Source organism: Panulirus ornatus, chromosome 52 (genome assembly GCF_036320965.1).
Source record: "Panulirus ornatus isolate Po-2019 chromosome 52, ASM3632096v1, whole genome shotgun sequence".
Taxonomy (NCBI): domain Eukaryota; kingdom Metazoa; phylum Arthropoda; class Malacostraca; order Decapoda; family Palinuridae; genus Panulirus; species Panulirus ornatus.
The window spans coordinates 18,151,143-18,175,615 of record NC_092275.1 but is presented as its reverse complement, the minus strand read 5'-3'; the positions used below and the strand labels follow the sequence as shown (position 1 = coordinate 18,175,615).

Genomic DNA, 24,473 nt, shown 5'->3' with positions numbered 1-24,473 from the left:
TCTTCGATGTATATCAACTGACTGTTATATTTCTCTCTTGTGTCTCCCTTGATGATGTGATTATTACACGAAAGTGCACTTGGGAACTTTTCATGTTCATTTTCCCCGTGGACTCATAGTAATATCTTGATCACGCGCAAAATTGTGATCCTTTCCAATATATATATATATATATATATATATATATATATATATATATATATATATATATATATATATATATATATACATTGTATATTTATATTAGTGAATGAGGAAGAAGTAATAGTTCTTATTAGCACTTCTGACGAGGTTATGCCGTTAGGACTATATGCCAACAGCATCTGGTGTTCCCAGGCGGTCACCCATCCAAGCACTAACCAGACACAACGTCGCTTCACTTCCATGATCGTGTGAGAGGCTTCGTTTTTGAGCAGAGAGAGAGAGAGAGAGAGAGAGAGAGAGAGAGAGAGAGAGAGAGAGAGAGAGAGAGAGAGAGAGAGAGAGAGAGAGAGAGAGAGAGAAGCTTAGAAACGAGAGGCAAATTCTTATACGCTGTCCAGACCTAACCTCTCGAAATGGTCGTCTTACTGATATCCAATCTGACGCATCTCATTCATGCACACTGGATGAGGCTCGGACCGAGTCAGTGCACTACCGAGGGAAGGTTTAAAGAACGGGTTCGGTTCCCCCGGCGGCGTGCCGCTCAACCCCGCCCACTTCCTGGGCCAGGGAGAGAGAGAGAGTGTTCGGGTGCTGCTGGCTGGCCTCCCGGGTCAGGTTCAAGAGGCCAAGTGTCGGGTTGAAAGAGCACTTACCTCCACGTTGCTGGATTAAATATGATGACGTAATAACAGCTTACTCTTTCTTTTCTCCTTCTCTTGACGTCACATGAAGGTTGACAACGAGGAGGAGGAGGAGGAGGAGGTATCGGAGACTGTATCCTCCTCTCCCTCAACAACCCCAGGTCGACGCAGCTCCGGATATTAACACTGTGTGATGTCATCTCCACAAACACCTAGGGCTTGGTGAGCGTTCCTGAACTGAGAACGAGGTGTTCCTTGTCACTGTGAGTGGCCATGAGTGTACCACGATATGTACATCGTCCGTGTGACTGGACATGACTGTACCACGATATACAAATTTTCAGTATGACTGGCTATGACTGTATACCACTAAGTTCTCCTTTTCAGTGTGACTCGTCTGGTTGTACCGTAATATCCACCTTGTCAGTGTGACCCGTCTGGTTGTACCATTATATCCACCTTGTCAGTTTGAGTAGCCATGACTGTACCACAATGTGTACCTTTATCAGTTTGTGGCCATGACTGTACCACACTGTGTACCTTTATTAGTTTGTGACCATGTCTGTACCGCAATGTGTACCTTCATCAGTGAGAGTGGCCATGACTGTGCCACAATGTGTACCTTTATCAGTCTGAGTGGCCATGACTGTACCACAATGTGTACCTTTATCAGTTTGTGGCCATGACTGTACCACAAAATGTACCTTCATCAGTGAGAGTGGCCATGACTGTACCACAATGTGTACCTTTATCAGTCTGAGTGGCCATAACTGTACCACAAAATGTACCTTCATCAGTGAGAGTGGCCATGACTGTGCCACAATGTGTACCTTCATCAGTGAGAGTGGCCAAGACTGTACCACCATGTGTACCTTGTCAATGTAATTGGCTATATCTGTGCCACCATATCAACCCTGTTAGGATAAGTCTTCCGCTGTACTCGTCTACAAATCACAGACGCTTCGTGTTAATGACGACGTTCATCGCCTGCTGTTCTCAGCATCAGGTAGCTGGCCGCTGCGTTAGGACCAGTGTATCATGTAAGATTTTATCACGTCAGTTATCTGCCCAGCTGCGTGAGGAAGGGAGGTGGCAGACGTCAGCCTGTGAACCCCCAGGAATGTGTGTGGTGACGGGGTGAGTACAGCCCTTAGAAGTGCAGTGACACCCACTTCCCCACCTGTGAACACTAGCCCTTTACCTGCCTCCCGCTGCTGGGGTCGTCGCCACTCCTCTAGTCTTGCCTCCCATTGTCATCTCCCTCCTCTCCTTACCACCACAACCACCACTTCTCCAATGTCATGTGACACCTTCAAGCTAAGTACTCCATCAGGATAAAACGTTTCACATCAAATTTTCTGTAAAATAAGAGCATAAATCTTCTAAAAAAAAATAAAATCAGAGCAGCACTGTGAAATATTCATGCCATTCATGCCAAACCTCTCAGTGTACATGTGACCTGTTAGACTTAAAGGCAAACGACTATTTGTCTGGTCATTGAACCAGAAATCTTAAAACACACACACACACACACACACACACACACACACACACACACACACACACACACACACACACACACACAGAGGAGGTGGTACGAGGCTGGAGAAGCAGTTATGAATACAAGAATCTTGAGAGTTGAATAGATGAACGGGACTCCAGGAAGTGAGAAGTATGTTAAGGCTAATCTGCATGGCTTCTGAGACAGAGTGGGATCGAGAAGATTGAGAAAACACGAAAGAGGAAAGTTGGAGTTCTGTATAAGATCTGAGGGGTCAATCGAGGTGCTACAATGTTAATATACCGAAATCGACTGACGTAATCACGTGTTATGTATTGCTATGTAACTTGGGATATATATATTACTAGGGGAGTCCCCCGTAATGCCTCCTCAGTATATGCGAAGGGGAGGAAAAAAAAATACTTGAAATTCCTCTCTCCACAAGACTGGTGAAGCATGGTGTCTGTCGTGTACTGAAGACCGACTGTGGATGACTGTCAATTGTAAAATACATAAATTTCCATCTACTGCCAGAAACACACACATTACGAGATCATATTTCTTGATGAAATTTCATGGGACGTATTTCGAGTACACGCACGCATGCGCGTACTCGGCATGTTTATAAACAGACGGATGCATGCACGGGGTCTCAGCGGTTTAGTCGTTAGCGTTGCTGACCATGAGTCAGCACGGACCAGTCCGTGGTTCGGACCCGCATGGGGTTCGAATTGTGGTCGTGCAGTCGGACCACAGCAAACCCAGATGCCCATCCTTCCCCTGTGGCTCGTCGATAAATAGGTACCTAACTTAAGCATGTGTGTGTGTGTGTGTGTGTGTGTGTGTGTGTGCGTGTGTGTGAGTATACGCACATAGTAGTGAGATACGTGGTACATATATGAAAATATAACCACACTTGTTATCTACTGTAAAAGCTCTGAATTACCTAACCTTACCATGCGCAACATAAGTGATCCTCGATCCAATCTTGCTAAAGCACTTACATTATTCCATACTATTCGCCATTTCCCGCGTTAGCGAGGTAGCGTTAAGAACAGAGGACTAGGCCTTTGAGGGAATATCTTCACTTGGCTCCCTTCTCTGTTCCTTCTTTTGGAAAATAAAAAAAAAAAAAACGAGAGGGGAGGATTTCCAGCCACCCGCTCCCTTCCCTCGCTGAGACTAACTGTGACCTTAATCTATGACATCTTATTAAAGCTCTATATATTGCAGTAGGTCACAGTGGTGCACATGGTAAGTCCCAAGTGCACTTTCGTGTGTTTACATCTCCCCTCACGATGTAATCAAACGCAAGGGCATTTATCGTGTTTCATTCTTACTCGTAGTCATCAGTATATATATATATATATATATATATATATATATATATATATATATATATATATATATATATATATATATATATAGGTTCACCTTGAGTAAATATACATGAGTGAATTTGTCTTTCCTCTTCCGTTTCCTTGCGTTACCTCGCCACAGTGGGAAACGGCGAACAAGTATGAAATATATGCCTATAGATCCTTATGGAATAATGAATCAGAGTCGTTTATCGCCCTGCTTATTGGAATTCTATGTATTATTATCATAATTCGTTCACGCACTCTACTACATTATACACCTGTGAGCATAGTTCTATCATAAGCCAGTAGGAGGATTTGATCGAGTAAGTAATGAAAGGGTAAGAGAGATGTCTGGTGATAAAAAGAGTGTGGTTGAGAGAGCAGAAGAGGGTGTTTTGAAAAGGTTTGGTCACATGGAGAGAATGAGTGAGGAAAGATTGACAAAGAGGATATACATGTCAGAGGTGGAGGGAACGAAGAGAAGTGAGAGACCAAATTGGAGGTGTAAGGGTAGAGTGAAAAAGATTTTGAGCGATCGGGGCCTGAACATGCAGGAGGGTGAAAGGCGTGCAAGGAATAGAGTGAATTGGAACGATGTGGTACACCGGGGTCGACGTGGTGTCAGTGGATTGAACCAGGGCATGTGAAGCGTCTGGGGTAAACCGTGGAAAGTTTTGTGGGGCCTGGATGTGGAAAGGGAGCTGTGTTTCGGTGCATTATACACGACAGCTAGAGACTGAGTGTGAATGAATGTGGCCTTTGTTGTCTTTTCCTAGCGCTACCTCGTGCGCGTGCGGGGGGGGGGGGGGGGTGTCAATTCATGAGTGGCGGGATGACGACGGGAATGAAAAAAGGCAGCAAGTATGAATTATGTACATGTGTGTATATGTATATGTCTGTGTATGTATATGTATGTATACGTTGAAATGTATAGGTATGTATATGTGAGTGTGCGAACGGGTATGTATATAAATGTGTATGTGGGTGGGTTGGGCCATTCTTTCGTCTGTTTCCTTGCGCTACCTCGCTAACGCGCGAGACAGCGACAAAGTATGATATATATATATATATATATATATATATATATATATATATATATATATATATATATATATATATATATATATATATATATAATTGATAACGTCTATACAAATCGCTGGATCCCGCTGCGCTTTGGGATGACACTGTGATAGAAGAGAAGAAATCCTTGATTTTACTTCTGGAACCTAATCTAGTTTGATTTAGATTACGTAGACTAAGACTGGAATATATTCAAGTAATCTACGGACAATCATTTTGTGTGCAGGAGGCAATGGGCTCGATGTAAGTCTTAAGCCATGTTGACACAACGACGCAAGCTAAAAACATTTTATCCTTTTTTTTGAGAGTAGCTCAGTATTTGTATAAAAGATAGCTAGACATGGTGTTTGGGCTGTTTCATTAGAAGTAGAATGATGGAATAGCAGTCTGCAATGTCGTAAAAAAACGGTAAAAAAAATCGGATATTCCTATATCTAAGTTACTCCTACACAGCGTCCCTTCCTTCACCATTTTCTTTGAGTTCATTTTCTGAGAGAATGATACTTCATATACTATAAACATACGAGGATACAGACACAACAAAACTGTCAAAAGGCTACAATTATTGTTCACTATAACTTAAAAAAAGAATAATTACGCAATTCTACGTCAATTAATTCATGAACGAGGATAGAGGAGAGGAAGAATAATTGGAGCAATGGAAGGGAAACTTTGGTATGAAAGAGAAGACTGAATTATGTACTGGTGAATGTGTTGGTTTTCAATACGTGGCTGAATTTCTGGAAGTGCTTTTGGTGCCTTATTTGTGCAGCTCCGCCATATTACGGTTTCGTGTGCATTCATGATGTACCTCTTGGTTTTTTGCAAGGAGATTCGCTAAGCTAAGCTAAACACTTCATAGTGTACACCGGCGGATGAATGGAGCCTCTATAAGCGCTTTCAGGCTTCGAGGAGGCCAAGGGAGTTCCAAGTTTGTAGAGTCGAGTCTTTGTATTTGTCTTGAGTTTGTATCCTCGTCGTTTTCAAGTCTCTTCCATACCTTCAGGGCTCTACTTCTCCTCGTTATGGACCGACTATTTTAATCTTCTATTCGTTCATGCTGTTGTATGATGCTTTCCATGTAAGAGTATATCTGCCACTTGTGACGAATCGTGAAGTCTTATTTTGTATCTTCTGTAACATCAGCATGCGTGATTGGAAGGCGAGAAACGTTGGGATAAGTGAGTAGATTAGGACAGTCATGATCATCATCTCGACCTGGTGTAATTTCTGGTTCTCCTGAAGGTGCCAGGATTTGTATAGACGGGTCAAGGACACTCTTCTTCGTGCAGAAATCACTTGTTGATATGTACTCTTATCATACCCCATGATGTTACTGTGTCACCCGGGATACCGCAGCTCTTCTTCTTGTGTGCTATCATGTCACTTTCTGTGGTTATGTGGTTGGGTTTTATCCTTCCCAGCGCCAATATTGTAAATTTGTTCACTCGTACGAAAGTCCACATCATGGCTGGGCCAAATTGAAATATAGAGAGGTTAATGCAAAGGAAAAAGAAGAGAAAGGGAAATAATTACGAAATATTTCAAAACACCCTGTTCTCTCTCAACCACACTCTTTTTATAAACAATCTCCTTTACCCTTTCATTACTTACTCGATCAAACCACCTCACAACACATATTGTCCTCAAACATCTCATCTCCAACACATCCACCCTCCTCCGCACAACTCTATCTATAGCCCACGCCTCGCAATCATATAACATTGCTGGAACCACTATTCCTTCAAACATACTCATTTTTGCTTTCCGAGATAATGTTTTCGCCTTCCACACATTTTTCAACGCTCCCAGAACTTTCGCCCCCTTCCCCACCCTGTGACTCACTTCGGCTTCCATGGTTCCATCCGCTGCCAGATCCACTCCCAGATATCTAAAACATTTCACTTCCTCCAGTTTTTCTCCGTTCAAACTTACCTCCCAATTGACTTGTCCCTCAACCCTACTGTACCTAATAACCTTGCTCTTATTCACATTTACTCTCAGCTTTCTTCTTTCACACACTTTACCAAACTCAGTCACTTATATATATATATATATATATATATATATATATGATATATATATATATATATATATATATATATATATATATATATATATATATATATATATATATATATATATATATATATATATATATATATATATATATGCCAGACGAGTAAGGGTAGCACGGCTGATCTGGTCTTCAGTGAGGAGGTGTTAGTGACCCAACTTGGCTCGAACAAGGGAATGAGGAAAACCTGTCCCTTCCCGCGGAGGGAGAGTGTGGGTGGCTGGGCATATCTGTGAAGGGGAGTAGTGTCGCTTTTATACACCTGTGTAGGTGATCTGGCTAGCCATGGATGGGACATCTACCAAGAGATGATAAGGACATTAGCGTTCAACAGCACCACATGGGTAGTTATAGTAATTAACTATATTTGATGATTTCTTCTCAGAAAATTAGTTTGAAGGTTATAGCAAGTAATAAGACCCTTTGTGACCCCTGTGATCCTCTTGCGCTACTGCTCACAGGATGGGCATGGGGTGCAGGATGGATTTACCAGAAATACCGTCACAAATCAATCCATCAATCAAGACAATGTAAAGACGTGGTCCATCTGAGGCCCAGCACTGATAAAGCAGAGTTATTGACTTCGAAGTACATTGCTTGGGTCGATGGTAACAGATCGCGCAAGCCGTTATGACCCACCGTAGCACACTCTAGTATGATACTTTAATCAATTGTTTTGTGATTGACTGGTTATTGGTTGAGAGCGCTGCATCTCATCCCTGATTCATCATTGACGAAATGAATCTTATCTCACTGGTTTGGTTGCTTCGTGTGAATCATCATCTCTGGCTCGAAGTCATTTTTCTGTTAGGAATTTCGTTCTAAGTTTCATTTTCATTCTCCGACACATCCCCTTATGTCGTCTGGTATGAACACCACTGAAGAGGTTTACTCTCTCCTCCCCTCGCTGGTGCCGTGCATTTGGGGCGGACGTGTCCTGTGTAAGTAGTACAAGAGGGTTGGGGGTCAGGAGAGTGAAGACTGTGGGACTACGGAGGACCTGGTTGTGACGCAGGCGAAGGTCATAACTCACACCGAGGCTCCCAGGGCGTCCTCTGAGGTTCATGTTACCGGTCCACACCAGGACCCTCCACACTCCAGCCCAGTTTTTGCAGCTCGTCTCTCAGGTCCAGCACCTGGACGAGGTAACCGCTGTTGGCTTGGTCGGAATATCATCGTTGCTGACTTTCATTCAAGCGGTTTTCACTGAACTGACTCTGACTATCCCATCACTACGAAATATATGTTACAACTTTGCGTCGTTATTATATATACGTAGACAAAGATACTGGGGGTTGTAATACGTGAAAATGATTCGAGACAGAAGCCTCAGAACCTGCTCATATATGGAGAGATGTGCACAGGTTCAACAAAGGTTTAAGGAATGTCTTCAGTATCGCTGCTCCCTGACCGGGTCAAACGTTCCTTGATGTTTATTTACCTCATCAGGTTTAGGAGAACCGTAATGAGGAAGGGGATGCTGGTCGTCACAAACCACCAAGTTGTTCTAGACCCATGTCTTAGCAACACACAGCAACAGGCAGCATCAGTCCTTCCACCAAATATTTCCTCACTTCCTGACCTCTTCTCACCCTCTGCCCTTTTCTCACCTCTTCATCTCTCCTCACCTACTGACCTTGTCTGGTGTTTTCTCCTCACCTTCTGGCTGACTTCTCATTTTCTGACCTCTCCTCACCTCCTGACCTATCCTCACCTATCCTCATCTGCTGACCTCTCTTCACCTACTGACCTCTCTTCGCCTCCTGCCCCTCACCTCATCTGTTGACCTCCCCATATCTCTTAACCTCTCCTTGATACTCTAGCCAGATCCTCCTGAGATCGCATTACTCCACCTCAGTCAAGTGACTCGGTACCTGAATGGAACCTAGCCAGGTTATACCATGTGTACCATGAATGATTTTATCAGACTCTCTGGGAGAAGCTGAGGACATGGGGTGTGTTGGATCGGTGGTGGGCGATGGCTGGCGGCGGCGGCTACCGGGGGCCTCCACCCATCTACGCCCTGGCTATCTGCTCCACCCTCACCATCACCACGACAACCACACACCTCCACAACCACTACGCGCTATGCCCTACTCAAGACGACGACTGTACAACACCTACCATTCCTCTTACACCAGTATACCATCTACTACAACCTTTACACATTATACTCCACCCAACACATACTCATTGACGTCCCTACTGTGCACAACCCTATCACGTATTGTACACCCCTTGTTATCCCGCTCGTTATATGAACATCCACCACAGATAACGTTACAATGTGACCATCAAGTTATTTTCACCACTGCCATAAACCACCCTCTACACCAACCACTACCACCACCATCTATTTCATACACTTGCTATTATTATCATTATCACTAGACACTATCTATTACCACTTCCTCCTACCACTGCCACTACACACGCAGCTCACAACTACACAGCACTTACTGACGTCATGCTAGCAATAAACTATTAATACAACTACTACTACTACTACTACCACTATTACTACTACTACTTACTGCTACTACTAACTACTACGACCAACCACTATAACTGACTGCTACTGCTGCTACTACTACTACTACTATTACTACTACTACGCTGCTGCTACTGCTGCTACTGTTACTACTACTACTAACTACTACTACTACTATCACTACTACTACTGTTAACTACTATTACTGCTACCGCTACTACTACTACTACTACTACTACTACCACTATTAACTGCTATTACTGCTACTACTACTACTACTATTACTACTACTACTACTACCACGACTAACTACATTTACTACTACTACTACTACTACTACTACTACTACTATCAGTGATAATGCTAACGACTACTGCAACTATCATTACTACTGCTACTACTGCTGCTGCTGCTACCACCATTACTACAACTACTAACAAATACCACTACTACCACAACTGCTGCTATTACTACTGTTACCACCACTACTACAACTGCTAAACACTGTTCACCATGTACGTATTCCTACCCACCCATCTACCACTCATGTCCCCATTGCCCCTCCAGTCATTTTCTCTCCTGGCGCGACCCGAGGTCATGAGAACGTCTGAGATCAGTTCCCATGTTGAGGTTTGGGTGACATGGTGTTGCTAATGAACCGTGAGTCAAGCCGTTACGTCCCAGGTAGGCGATGGGACACCTCAACAACAGGACGTATGTATTGTCAACTGGGGTCAGGGATGTGTGTGTGTGTGTGTCTCTCTCCCAAGGACCAATGCCTCAGACTCGGTATAAAGATGACAGTCAGTCAGCCTGGGTCAGACAACATGGTGGATGGCTCCGTGTCATTAAGGCTTAGAGTCCCACTGAAAAATCTCCGAGGCTTAGAGTCCCACTGAAAAGTCTCCGAGGCTTAGAGTACCACTGAAAAATCTCCAAGGCTTAGAGTACCACTGAAAAATCTCCAAGGCTTAGAGTCCCACTGAAAAATCTCCAAGGCTTAGAGTACCACTGAGGCACCCCTGAGAACATACAGTACCACTGAAACACCACTGAGATTTAAAATGGTAAACACACAGAGAATATATCTGTGTAGCTTCTGGGCTCTCTTTTGTCTTTTCACCAGATTTATGGCAGCTTCTTATGACTTTCACATAGATTATTTACGAGTCTTCACCTGATAGCTTTTTTCTCTCTGATTAACTGCTACACGTCCCAGAAGCAGTAGAAAAAAACAAAGGAAAAACGCTTACGGAAGTAATCTGGACTACGAGTGTTGGCTCCCATACAACATGAAGACCCAGTCCACCACTTCTATCAAGCCTGAACTATATCTTTTTTTCTAATCTATGTTCGTCTTGTCTTGTCATAAATGTTGTGGACTCAGAGAAGATCTGCCAGAAGGAAAGACGTAACCTAGCATCGTTTAACGTCTCTAAAACCCATTTTCATATTCTGTCTTCCTTCTGAAACCCCTTACGACCACTCAACACTCCATTTAACCTGCCTCGAAAACCTCACAATACATGCACAGATGTTGCTTCGTCTGCCCTTAAAAACGCTGGAAGTAATGATCATATGCTGAAGATTTTCTTTCTTTGTAGGTGATTACTTTTATTACAATATATCTTAGTATGTCTTAATATGTCCTGTTCTCACATCTGTGGTGGCTCTAGCTTCGCAAACTTACTTGACAGAGTCGAATGTAAAGCAATCCGAGTCTTCATTTTCCGAGTTTAACCTTGGTATTTGAGCCATGTTCCCTACATGCCGCACTAATCGGTTCTCTTTCCTTCTTCTACTGATATTGCTTCGTTTTCTACATCCAAAGAGGTGGCTGTGTGTATACCAGCTCAGTAAGGTAGTCCAAGCAATACATGGCAAGTCAGTGGGTAACATGATCACTATGTGGCAGTCTGCAACTTGAGAGTGGGAGTTTGTGGCATCTTCTCTCCCTACGCTGCTAACTTTTGGAATACGTTACCTTCTCATGTCCATCCGAACGAAGCCACCACACTCTTCTTAAAAGGGATTCTTTCAGATACGCTTATAATCATCTCCTCTTCTCCTTTTTACTGCATTCATTTCATTCGCTGGCGTTTCAATCATTGGTCCCGATGAAGGGAATTCTGTCCCAGACTGCAACGCTTGACGTCAGAATAGAAGTGATTTGGATTTATACGTAACGGGACCAAGAGAACGCTATAGATACTTTCCGGACTAAAGGTTTTACCCGAGACGTAATTTCCCGAAGGAGAGGAGACGAGGGAGATAGTGGGATGAGCTCGGGGGAGTTATTATAAGGGTGTTTATTAGGAAGAGACTTGACGCCTCGTCATCACCAGAGCGGTCTGTATTGACAGTCTGACGACAACAGCAGGAGCAACGGAGAGTTAGTGACGAGAGGGAGGAGGGAGGTTGTGTGATTCAGCCGCCAGGGAGACGCACCCGTTACATCCAGTTAGTAGCTGGGGGTTGAGAGCCACCACCAGGCAACCTGCTGACCCACGCCTAACATCAGTACCCCAACGGCTGGAGGAACCACTACCGCTGGACATGCTCGCTTCTCTGCTGAGGAGCGAGTATTATGACCGAGTGGTCAGTAATGACGTTGTCTCTCCCAGTAACCACTGTGTGTGTGTGTGTGTGTGTGTGTGTGTGTGTGTGTGTGTGTGTGTGTGTAAGTACTTTCTGTATCACATGGTAGAAGTTCTACACTCATGGGGCCTCATCTCAAAATCTTATTACTATCATAAACATTCTGTTTTGATTTCACATCTCTGTTGTCTTGGCTTGATCCATTGACGTACGACTTCATTATCATAGAAGCTGTACATCAGGTCACTAAACACTATGCAAACTGATATACCACCTGAATGACAGCGTACACACAGTGTGACGAGCTGTCTTAGGTCTTTTTAAGCACTAGGTTGAGATGGAGGCGTGGCTGCTAGTGTGCCACAGAGAGTACTGGGCTCAGATGTGGGCGCAGCTGCTGGTGTGTCACACAGAGTATTGGGTTGAGAAGAAGTCTTGCTGCTTATATATCACAGAGAATGGTGGGCTAAGAAAGAGGCAGCGTGGCTCCTGGTGTAACAGAGAGAGTATTGGGGGGCTGAGATGCAAGTTTGGTTGCTAGTGTATCAGAGGAAGTACTGGGTGAAGGGAAGGAGGTACGGTTCCTGAGAGGTCACAGAGAGTAATGGGTCGGGAAGAGGGCGTATCTGCTGGTGTGTAAGAGAAAAATACTAGGTTGAGAGGGCTAAGATAGAGGCTTGGTTGCTGGTGTGTCACGGAGAGCAGAGGGTTGAAGTGGAGGCGTGGCTGCTAGCGTGTTACAAGTTCAGTGGACATGGCCCGTATGATCAAAATGCTTTTGTGACTCGGATATGAGTGAGAGCAATAATAGAGTTTTGATGATCAAGTGATCAATGATTAGCAGAAGAAAAGGCCGTGAGGCTGATGATAACATCAACCCAACCAATACATCACCTGAAAGGATCTAACTTAAATGGCTTTCCTGACAACTAAACCATAAAGACGACCTCGAAAATTTCATTCCACTTTGAGAAAAAGTTAACCCATTTTCTACAAGAAAGTGAGTGAGGGGCGGTGGTGGGGCGACCGAACCTTGAGAAGCCAGACTGAATTCTAAGTACGGGATATCTGGCCTATAACTACCCTGGCGATGATGATGATGATCAATACGACAGCTGATACCTGCCAGTGACTGGCATTGTTACCATCTCCCGTCACTCCCCACATGAACCTAATAAACAACGGGTCACAATGAGACGAGGATAATAACATCTCTTAACAAAAGACTCAAGTAACTAACCGCTCATCACATCAGCTGCCTGCCATCTTCATCCACTGCAGCTGAGTGGTGGGAGGGGAAAAAAATGAAGTAATTTGTGAGTACAAAGGGAAATATATCATAATGAAGAGGCGTCCATGACCTGTGAACTAGGACGAGGGTCTGTGGTTGTGGTGCGCTCGAGTAATCCAATAGAGTCTGCTGGTCTTGGAGACTTCATTAGCTGAGTGATCTTCGGTCACTCGTGTTTGTAGGTCGTAGGAGACCACAAAGGCTTTAGAAAGTGAAGACATAACCAACCAGCATTGTGAGACGGTCGTGTGGGGATTACATTTTCTGTGGGGGCATCCTGTAATCAACAGAGCCAGCTGGTCTTGTGGGACAACACTTTTTCTTTTAGGTCGTTCAGCAATCACCAGTGGCAGCTGGTTGTGCGAACTATACCAGCTGTGGAATATATAGAAATCGCCAACATTTGGAGGTCATGAGTGACCCAAGTAGCTCTGAAGTGTTCGGTAATAAATCATCAATAATATTTGGTCGTGAGGACAATCCTATATGTCTGTCAAGATCTAACGAATAGTGTTTAAATAAATGCGACTCCCACAGTAAGAAGAGAATATGAAATCTACTACTTGTGCAAGTATAACGTTAAATGTATGATTATATTATCGCATCACTGTATCATTTCAATGCTGTATTCCCTTTGTATAGTTATCTTTAATGTGGAATTCCCTCTCGTAAAGAACCAGGGTAAAGTTAACCTTTTGATATCCACATGAACACTGAATTCCTTTTCTTCACACATGTATCTTCTTAATTTGTTCCGTCACGTAATTTGGAATATCACGAACTGATTAATTGTCTATATAACTCTATACAAATATAACCGTTATGAAACAGCGCGGATTATATAGCGATTAATCAAATTGATCTTGACGATTCAATTACATTCATGAGTCATTAGCACGATTTCTTCGCGCGCGAGATGAGAACACAAAGGTGACCTCAGCTAAGCACGACCTTTTTAAGTGAATCGAAGAGCATCAAGAAGTGACTAGTAGGTTTAAAGACACCAGGACCAACAGCGACATTGTATAACTTCGTGACGACCTTCTTAAAGTTCCTATACTCTTCATGTCTTGATAAGAGATCACTTAGTTTACACACTGGGGAAGCTAAACCTTGTAAGACAACCTTGGCAATGAAGAGTTAATGGAATCATCTAAGTTACTGAATCATGGAACGAGAATAACATTAGTTGCATGAACTCTAGATATGATTAGAATATTCGTGGTTTCTTTGATATGTATTAACTTCTAATTGAAAGGTCTGGAGAGGCTGATTTTTTTCCTCTGCCATACTTCAGGTAAGGGGGACAAAGGTGAGGTGGGAGGGTGTTCGAATTACAGAGGTGTAAGCTTGTTGAGTGTACTTGATAGGTTGTGTGGGAGAGTGGTAATTAAGAGTGTGGTGGTGTGTGTGGTGCGACGGAACATCAGAATGGAAAGGAATATTGTGGTTTCAGGAGTGGTAAGGGGATGTATGGGCCAGGTGTTTGCTTTGTGTGTGGGGAATACTTGGAGAAAAAGAAGTATTTGTATGTGGCATATGATAAGGTTGATAGAGATGCTCTCTGGATGATGCTACGAAGATATGATATAGGGAAGAACTGTTAAAAGCAGAGAGGAGTTTCTCTCAAGAAAGTAAGGATTCGAGGGCACGGGCTCGAATCCTGATTGTGGCAGTCGATCCACCGTCAACTAGGCCGTTCATCCAACCCCAAGGGTTGGTCGATGAAATGGGTACTAGGGTTTCAGTTACCCGTGGCGTCTCAGTTAATTTAAGAAATAAGTTCAGAGAGGAGGGTAAATGGTTCCATGTGAAGGCTAGTCTTCTACAGGGGTGTGTGGCGTCACCAGGGATGTTTAATCACTTTATGGATGGGGTGGTGAGGGAGGTGAATGCATGGGCCTTGGAGACGGGAGCAGGTACTGCTGGGAGGTTAGGAGTGGTGGGTGTTGGGATGGAGGTCTTTGAAAGGTAATTTTCTTGTTGCTGATGACGCAGCACTAGTGGCAGACTCAAAGCAGACTCTGCACACGGAACCTTCCAAAAATCTGAATTAAATCGTCTGGCGTCAGCTAGAATAAAACCTCAAAGTGACCGGGAACGCCAAAGAAATTGAAAGAGGGTGTGAAAGGAGGAAGCTGAGAGTGAATACGACTGAAGCAAGGTAAAATAAAAAAAAAAGAGGCAGGCTACATGGAGTGTGCGTTTGAATGGAGAGAGTTTGGAGGAAGTGGAGTGTTTTAGAATCCTGGAAGTGGACATGGCAGCGAATGGAACCATGAGAGCTGACATGAGCCGTAGAGTGGGTAATGGGGCAAAGATCTTGGATGCAATGAGGGTTGTGGTAGGAAGTGAATTGAAGGATGTAGTGCATTATGCTTTGAAGGTCTGGGGCTTGAACGTGCGGGATGATGCGAGGCGCGCAAGGGATAGAGAAAACTGGATCGATATGATATACAGGGGACGACGTGGTGCCAGTGGGCTGAACCAAGGCATGAAAAGCGGTCGGGGGAAACCACGGGAAGGTTTGTGGGGACTGATTGTAGATAAAGGCTTTGGTTTCGGTGAATTTTACGTGACACCTGGAGAGTGGATGTGAGTGAATGACGTGAGTTCTTCGTCTGTTCCTAGCGCTACCTCGCTGATGTGGGTAGCGGCGATCAAAAATGAGATTTTATATATATTTCATACATATCTCCTGGGGATAGGGGAGAAAAAATACTTCCCACGTATTCCCTGCGTGTCGTAGAAGGCGACTAAAAGGGGAGGGAGCAGGGGGCTGGAAATCCTCCCCTTCAGTTTTTACTTTTCCAAAAGAAGGAACAGAGAAGGAGGCCAAGTGAGGATCTGCCGTCTAAGGCTCAGTCCTTTGTCCTCAACGCTACCTCGCTGATACGGGAAAAGGCGAATATGTATGAAAAAAAGAAAAAAGATATATATATATATATATATATATATATATATATATATATATATATATATATATATATATATATATATATAGATAGATAGATAGATAGATAGATAGATAGATAGATAAATAGATAGATAGATAGATAGAAAAATAGATATATATTAGCACAATAGTTGATATATATCCTAAGTACATCCATCTAATAACACATCATCCATCCTTCGCACACAAGCTAACCTAACCAACAACCATCACCCACGGTTAGTGTGTAGGCTGCACCAGTGGACGGCATGGGACCGTCTCCCAGAGTAGATATCCAAGGCAATTTTCCACGCTGTATGACACCCGGTAATGACTAGTGTTTGGTGGTTGTGGGAACTACTCTAGCTGTCTAATACCCGGCAATCACCAGTGCCGGATGGTCGACCGTTCGGGCCCCAGACGAGCGGTGGGACCACCAGCGTTAGATGGTTGTTGCGGGAGTATAATGGTTGTTGGACACCCGGTAATTATCAGTACTAGCTGGTTGTGAGGGATCATATTACCTCTGGGATACCCGGTATTCACCAATGCCAGCTACTCGTGGTGGAACACACCCATCCACTTCGACAAGATGAGGTCTATCCCTCTATGCCTCGAGAGGCACAAGACGCAGGAGGTTGCTTATGTTAACATCTCCTAAGGTCGTCCCATTGAGGGACCAGTGAACACAATACGACACCAGAGTGTTTACGTCTCCCAGCGTCGTCTCTTTGAGGGACCAGTGAACACAATACGACACCAGAGTGTTTACGTCTCCCAGCGTCGTCCCATTGAGGGACCAGTGAACGCAATACGACACCAGAGTGCTTACATCTCCCACCGTCGTCTCTTTGAGGGACCAGTGAACGCAATACGACACCAGAGTGCTTACGTCTCCCAGCGTCGTCCCATTGAGGGACCAGTGAACACAATACGACACCAGAGTGTTTAGGGACCAGTGAACGCAATACGACACCAGAGTGTTAAAGTCTCCCAACGTCGTCTCTTTGAGGGACCAGTGAACACATTACGACACCAGAGTGCTTACGTCTCCCATCGTCGTCCCATTGAGGGACCAGTGAACGCAATACGACACCAGAGTGCTTACGTCTCCCAAAGTCGTCTCTTTGAGGGACCAGTGAACACATTACGACACCAGAGAGTGCTTACGTCTCCCAGCGTCGTCTCTTTGAGGGATCAGTAAACATATTGCGACACCAGAGTGGTGGACAAAGCGCTGCATAAGTTGGCATTATAAAGTTACACCTAAAAAAGGGAAATAACTTGAGGGACTAACCTTCTGGATGGTTTCCGGAGGAGCTTGACGACGTTCATGAAACTCCACTTGCTGGCCATGGCGGCGGCGGCTGGGGTGGAGTGCCTTACGGCGCGTCCTCACTCACACACACAAGATCTCACTGGAATTACCATTTTCTGAGGCAAATGCCACCATGGGTATTACATTCTTTCACTGAATCGTTCATGTCAATGTTCATTTCTAGCACTGTAACTTATATCACTGGGGTCATATGACCACTAAAGAAGATCTTTGAGAAGTTGAGTATTCCAGGACACTAGACACTATACTGTAGGAGACGCTGAAGGGGTATCACCAGTCAAAGTACAAGTTCTCCTGCTGGGTCAGACTCTCATGGCGGTACTACAGGCAGGTAGATGCAGCAGATGGCCCGATGCTGCATGCAGCCGCTTGCATCTGGGAGGAGAAGGGTGCAGCAGGCGGCTAGACCGTGCATGCAGCCGCTGGGTCGAGCAAGCAGAGGGTGCGGCAGGTGGCTCAGTTGATAGTGCATGCAGGCGCTAGGGCGGGTGAACGGCTAGCGAGACCACGCTCCACCCAGGAACCTCCTACTTGTAACCGCTGTGTTGGTTTACCTTGTTGAACCCTTGAGAGGCTCTTGCTCTCACTGCCTGTGTGTGAGGTGGTGCCTCTCTACGTCGTGGAGGTACTGCCCGGCAGGCCGCTCCCACTCCTCGATCCTCCTACTTGCATGAATCGACTGCTTCTCCTCCGTGGACAGCCTGAGGGGACAGTAATGAATTATGCTATTATTCTGTAACACAGTCTAAGGGCTGCCGATGCATTATATCTCCTCTGACTCAAATAAGAAATACCTAGACTGGATATATTTTACAGCGACTATGAGAAAAATTCAAATGTGTTAGAAAGATACAACGTAAAGTAAATTACATTCCAAACATGACTTTAAGTATATTTGTTACACGTCGTTTGTGGCTTGCAGCTGTTCGCAATTGCCTTTTCTGCTATCATCTACAAAAAGTTTAATGCTAAAGCAACTTTGTACTAGTTCTTTAGAAAAATTAACCAACTCTTGTGGCCCTCTAACCTGCTCATACCCACGTATCTATAATGTAGCACAAGAAAGCCACTCATACATTACAAGAGGTGGTCTTATGAGGTCATTCTTTTTTTTTATATAAATTCCTTGAATTTCATCGAGACTCCTGGCCTCTGTGAATATTGCACTATAAATAAAAAAAAACATCCCAGGGATAAGGGAACAAGGAATACTGCCCACGTACTCCATGCGTTTCGTTGTAGGCGAACGAAAGGAGTGGGACGGAGCTGGTGGTGCTGGAAATCCTCCCTCCTGTTTTACTTTCCAAAAGAAAGAACAGAAAAGAGGGCCAATTGAGGATTTTTCCCTAAGAGACTTCGAGGCTTACTCATCTGTTCCTGATGCTACCTCGCTAACGCGGAAAATGGCGAATATGTTCAAAGAAAATAACATTATTTATATCGTATAAGAGAAAATGTTTTTGTGCGCGTAAACCATCCGGTAACTAAGGACTCCCTTTCGCTACAGCTTCCCTCGAGCTGTGCCTACAATCAATCATGGTTACTGGACACAGAACATAAATCTCCTTCGAACAGTATTCAGTCTGAAATATGGAGTTAAGGTTTCATTAAGCACACAAAATTAAAGGTTTCACCCAAAACCCATTGTTAATGTTTCATCTGACGTACAAACTTAGGGTTAAATTTAACTGTGAAAAATTTTATACTTTTGTTAAATTCTTGGAAATTATCTTACGGCTATTAATCCCAGAAGCGATAACTGACCAACCATCCTACAGCCTCTGTGCATCAAGTTTCGGGTCACAACACTCAACCCTGAGGTCTGCACGGGTGAGTTTTTACTCCGGTTTATATTTAATCAGATGAGCAACAACAGTTCAGGCTCATACCAGAGACAGGCGTATTATTACGGTATGTGTTCACGAGAGTCGATATCATGTTTGTCATTTGCTTCATTGCACTATAGCAAGGGACATTTACAGAGGGAATAAGACTCTGACATTTACATCTTAATGCACAGCGGAATTCATAGGTAAAATAAGACGTTCAATGCCGGCGTTACACTCGTGGCTGAGTCAAACATCCGTACGGCTGAGGACACACACACACAAACACACACACACACACACACACACACACACACACACACACACACACGCACACACACACACACACACACACACACACTCAAAGCATCACACAGACAAACTCCTGCTTGGCTGAGGACCGCCACCTGCTGCTTAGCACACACACACACACACACACACACACACACACACTGTTAGAGATGGAACAATAAGGTAAATCTTTGGTCCGGTTGATGAAAGGCTTACAAAGAGTGGGTCATACTGGATCAGGGATTGTTAGCAAAACAAAGAGAATAAAGAGAAAGCCAGAGACACAGCAGTCGACGAATTGGCACCGAAGGGTTTAAGAGAATATCGGGTGGCACCAAAATTAAGATCAGTAAAGCACTGAGGATTTTTGGACTGGAAGATCATATTCCAAAGAGGAAAATGTGAACAAAGAAGAAATGATGATCCGAAAAGTAGAAGAGGCTTCAGGACGCAGTTTCTACGATAAAAGAAAGGAGAACTGGTGGATAGAATCATGACACAGAAGGCGACCAATTATGGTTATGTTCCATCTGGAATTATCTAGCCGGGAGGTACTTAGGCAGGCTACGAAACTTAAAAAGGAGGTGGAACCTTGTAGTGTATTCATTAGACGTGACAGACCAAGGGAAGAGAGGGAGAAAAACAAAGCGTACAGTCAACAGGCAAAAGACTGGAGACACCAAATGAGACAAGAGAAATGAACAACCTCGACATTAGAGCAGACAGGTCAGGAATACTAAGTGATGGAAATATGAGACTGAAAGTAATGCATGCAAAGTCCATTAGACTTACCGCTAAATGGTAAAGACCTGAAGTTCAAGGATCGAATTAGGAAAATGCTCCTATTATTATTGGAGCTGTGGAGATGAAACCTTCAAATGAGAGAAGATCTAACCTGTTCTATCCAGAGTTGTGAATGGTAGCAGGAAAGAAAAAAGAGAAGATAAATAAGAAGAGAGAAATTGGCTCTACTAAGAACAATCAGGATGGTGCATGAGGCAGTAAAGCATACACTCCACAGTTATGGCAAAATGCTGATGATAAAGGCTGATGGAAAGAATGACTGTCTCAATCTGATATGGAAACAGCGAGTCATGGAGACACAAGTTGCTGAAGTGCCTACTAGATTCTCTTTTTTTATATCATTTCACTGAGTACATTAGGATCAGAGGAGCTGGTACAACATTATCACCCGATATTCTCTCCACACATAGCAGCATGGATTATTGAGGATGTCCTAGAGGACACACCAATTGGAATAACTGATCATGTAATGACAAGAGTTTGATCATGTGGTAAATAAGGACATCAGAGTAGCAGCAATGAAACTTGACTTAGAGAGAGATATTGTTATGTAAATCAAACAGAACTGATTAAATCTTTTTATTGACACAAATTAGGAGACGAAGTTCAGTTGCCAGAAATCTTGGCACTGTAGTGAAAGGTTCTGTGAAATCTGCATGTAAGGAGTAAGAACATAAGTATCTTAAACGTCGAATACAGAGCATAGGATAGAAATGAGGTGAGGTTTATTGGCACATACCAAGGAAATGATGAAAGCACCAGAATTAAGACAGCTAAATCTGAGGAGAGGCTAGAGCAAGAGGGAAGAGTGGGGTGTGACTTGATAACAACATCCAGACTATAAAACCAGATTGACGAAGTGAACAGTTCTTCGAAAGATGCAAGGATAAAACAACCAGAGGCCATACCTCGAAAGTAAGCGAGAAACTTCTTAGAAAAGATGTTAGATGTGCATCTATAATATAGGAGTGGTGGATGACTGGAATCAACTGAATGACGAAAATGAAACTGCACGCAAGTTTGAAATGTTGTATGATACAGTAGTAGAGAAGAAATCCCCATGAATGTAGAACTTCCTCCTCATAGAACAACTAGGTAATTGCACAAGAATAGGACGACAGAGGTCTTAACATGAAATTAAGCAAGAAGCTTGGTGGAAAAGATGCATGAAAGGTACTTTCATAGTATAAAGAATAGCAGATGTAAGGAATAAACTGAATAATGAAACTGAGAATTCTAAAATGTCTGATAGAGAAAATTTAGAAATTTAGAAGATGGGACCCAACAAATGTAAAACTCCCTCCTCATATGGTTAAAATAGGTAATACACATGCATGTGTGTGTATAAACACGCATAGGAAGTAAAGATATGGTACATATATACAAAGTTAAAAGCCGTGGCAACACGGACGTACAACTCTCTTCCCGTAAAACACAGATAGTAATAACACACACATACACACACACACACACACACACACACACGAGTATAACACCGTTCACCAAGAACCACTTATCTTACTGAACCTGTACACCCTCTCCAACCAACACCAGCAGCCTACACACACAGCAATTTGCAATAAACTGCAGACACACCCGCGTCACCGAGACCTCATCTCTCCAAGCGCCCGACTCCCTCGGATCAGTGTCCGCCACCACAGTGGCCTTGTACTAAGCAGATCTCGCACAGACAGATATAAGAATCGTCCTATACCTACCTTAGTGAACGGCGCCCACTAGTATCAAACTCTCTACCCGTATAATACAACAGGTAATTTACAAATAATTAGTTGTATACATACACGCAAAAACTAGTATACATAAAGTATATGGATAATTACTTGAAAGGGAGAAGCTACCCGTACAAGAGACAATTGGGTTTTCAGAGAAACGAGGTCATGTGTCAGAAACCCTCGAGACAGTGAGTTTCGTTTTAGACAAGAGAAAGATGGGTGGATGCTGTGCATCTGGATTGGCAATAGGCATTTGACGCTCTACCACATAGGAGACTGATAAAGAAGATGGATATTCCAGAAAGAATAGGGAGGAGATTCCTTCGATGGATAGAATATTACCTTAGTGGAAGGGAGCAAAGGGCATTTTTTGGAGGATACTTCACAAAATGGATCAGGGTCACTGGTGGCGTACCGCGGGACTCGGCTTTGGGACCATCACGCTTTTTTGACCCTGTGTTTATGACTTACCAGAAGGATTTGACTCCTAACTGATTACGTTTGCTGATAATACCAGGATCATGAGGGAAGTAAAAGGTCATGAGGATTAGGTCAACTTTCAAGGCAATCTTTTGCTTTAAATGCAAAGACAGAACAGTCAGATGACAAGACATAAGTTTAAACAAGAAATATGTTAGGAACAGATATAAGGAAAAACTTGTTTAGTAATAGAGGCGTTGAGGGATGACATTGGGAATGTGTGGACAACACAAAGAACTTTAAAGTGTCGTATGAAAATAGGGACAGTTCAAAAGACGAGACACCATAATTTTTTAGATACCATCCCCCACCACCTTGTACTGTGCAAATGGTTACACACACACACACAGTACAGACTTCTGTCTAACGTGTGGTGAGAAAGTTCTGGAATAATTACTAGAGAGGGAGTGGATGACTTTCTAAAGAGGAAAAAGTATCTGAGAGAGAGAGAGAGAGAGAGAGAGAGAGAGAGAGAGAGAGAGAGAGAGAGAGAGAGAGAGAGAGAGAGAGAGAGTACGGGTTTAGGGAAACGAGGCTATGCGTCGCAAACCTCATCGAGTTCGACGAGAGAGTGAGCTCAGTCCGAGACAAAAGGGAAAGGCTGGGTGGATCACTTGCATTTGGACAGCCAGAAAGCATTTGACACTAACCCTGACTGATGAGCAGGCTCACTAGGCAGGAATATGGGAGGTGGGGGAGGGGGAGGAAGGGAACTCCTTTGATTGACAGAAAATGATCTCACTGGGAGTGAACAGAGGACCTACGTTAGAGGAACCTCCTCGAAATGGTTAGAAGAAACATGTGGAATCACACACTCATGTTGCCTCGCCTCTTAACCTTGTAAATGTACCATGTCTTAACCTCTGTACACAAGAACTTATACACATCCCGAGTTATGCCAGGTGCCCATTCAACGACCATTCCCAACGTGGGAGGTGAACAGCTGGGTTGGCTGTGAGCCAGCTGCCAAATGAGGGAACCCATCCTGGGCCCGTTAGAATGGTAAGTGACAACGCTAACCACTGCACTGTGTGTGTGTGTGTGTGTGTGTGTGTGTGTGTGTGTGGTAGCCATCTCCCAGGGAGCTACGAACCGCACCTTACAATACTGATGCAGGAGTGATGACCGTAGATTTACCCCCACGAGTTCGGTGCTAAATGTCGACGTCTTGATGAAGTAAGTTCAATAATCAGAACTGTTGTCGCGTCCTCAATTAGTTATCATTTATCTTGTTTAACCGATAATTACCACAAGGCTGCGCTGCTTCTAGTAGCAGGGAAATGTAGATTCCTTTGGAGTGAGGAGTCTTTTGACGAGACTCTTCTTCCAGTTATATATCCTCGATAAAGGTGACTTTCCCACTCGCGATGTGACCTCGAACAGGCAGAGTCCGGTAACATCTCGCGTTATCATCTACATACGTATCTATGATAGAAACTACAAAAGAAAACATTTCTTTTAGAGAAATCAGTTAATGATGAACGGTCAGCAGACGAACCTGAAGATGAGGTCACTTACATATTCATGATCTTCATCTACAGATGCCTCTCCATCATATATGACGGTGGGTAGGACCTTACATTGCATGGTAACCAGGAGCTACACGTGTGGAGGGAGTTCCAGGTCAGTGAAACACCGATATGAAATCTGACAGCAGAGATCTGCATGGCTGCCCTTAGCCAATTTGGCTTTATCGCATCTGGCCTCCATCCAGGAGATAGATGGACGTCTATGCTATACCCATGACAAGGCAGATGGTACCACCGTCGGCCATCAAGGTTAATGTCATGGGAAAATCAGAAACCAAGACTATAGTGAGGGTTTAAGAACTTTTCATTCGCTCGAGGCCTCCTCAAGCCGAGGTCGACAAAGCTTTCA

General features: G+C 43.8%; 1 protein-coding gene across 1 annotated transcript in view; it reads right to left on the bottom strand.

Moving 5' to 3' along the window:
• Positions 1 to 17,493, bottom strand: part of LOC139765125 (uncharacterized) — a 1,132,594-nt gene extending 1,115,101 nt beyond the window's left edge. The window contains exon 1 of the mRNA XM_071692317.1: positions 17,420 to 17,493. Within this exon, the coding sequence (XP_071548418.1) occupies positions 17,420 to 17,478 (59 nt within the window). The 5' untranslated portion in view covers positions 17,479 to 17,493. The remainder of the gene's footprint in view (positions 1 to 17,419) is intronic.
• Between the last annotated feature and the right edge of the window lie 6,980 nt (positions 17,494 to 24,473).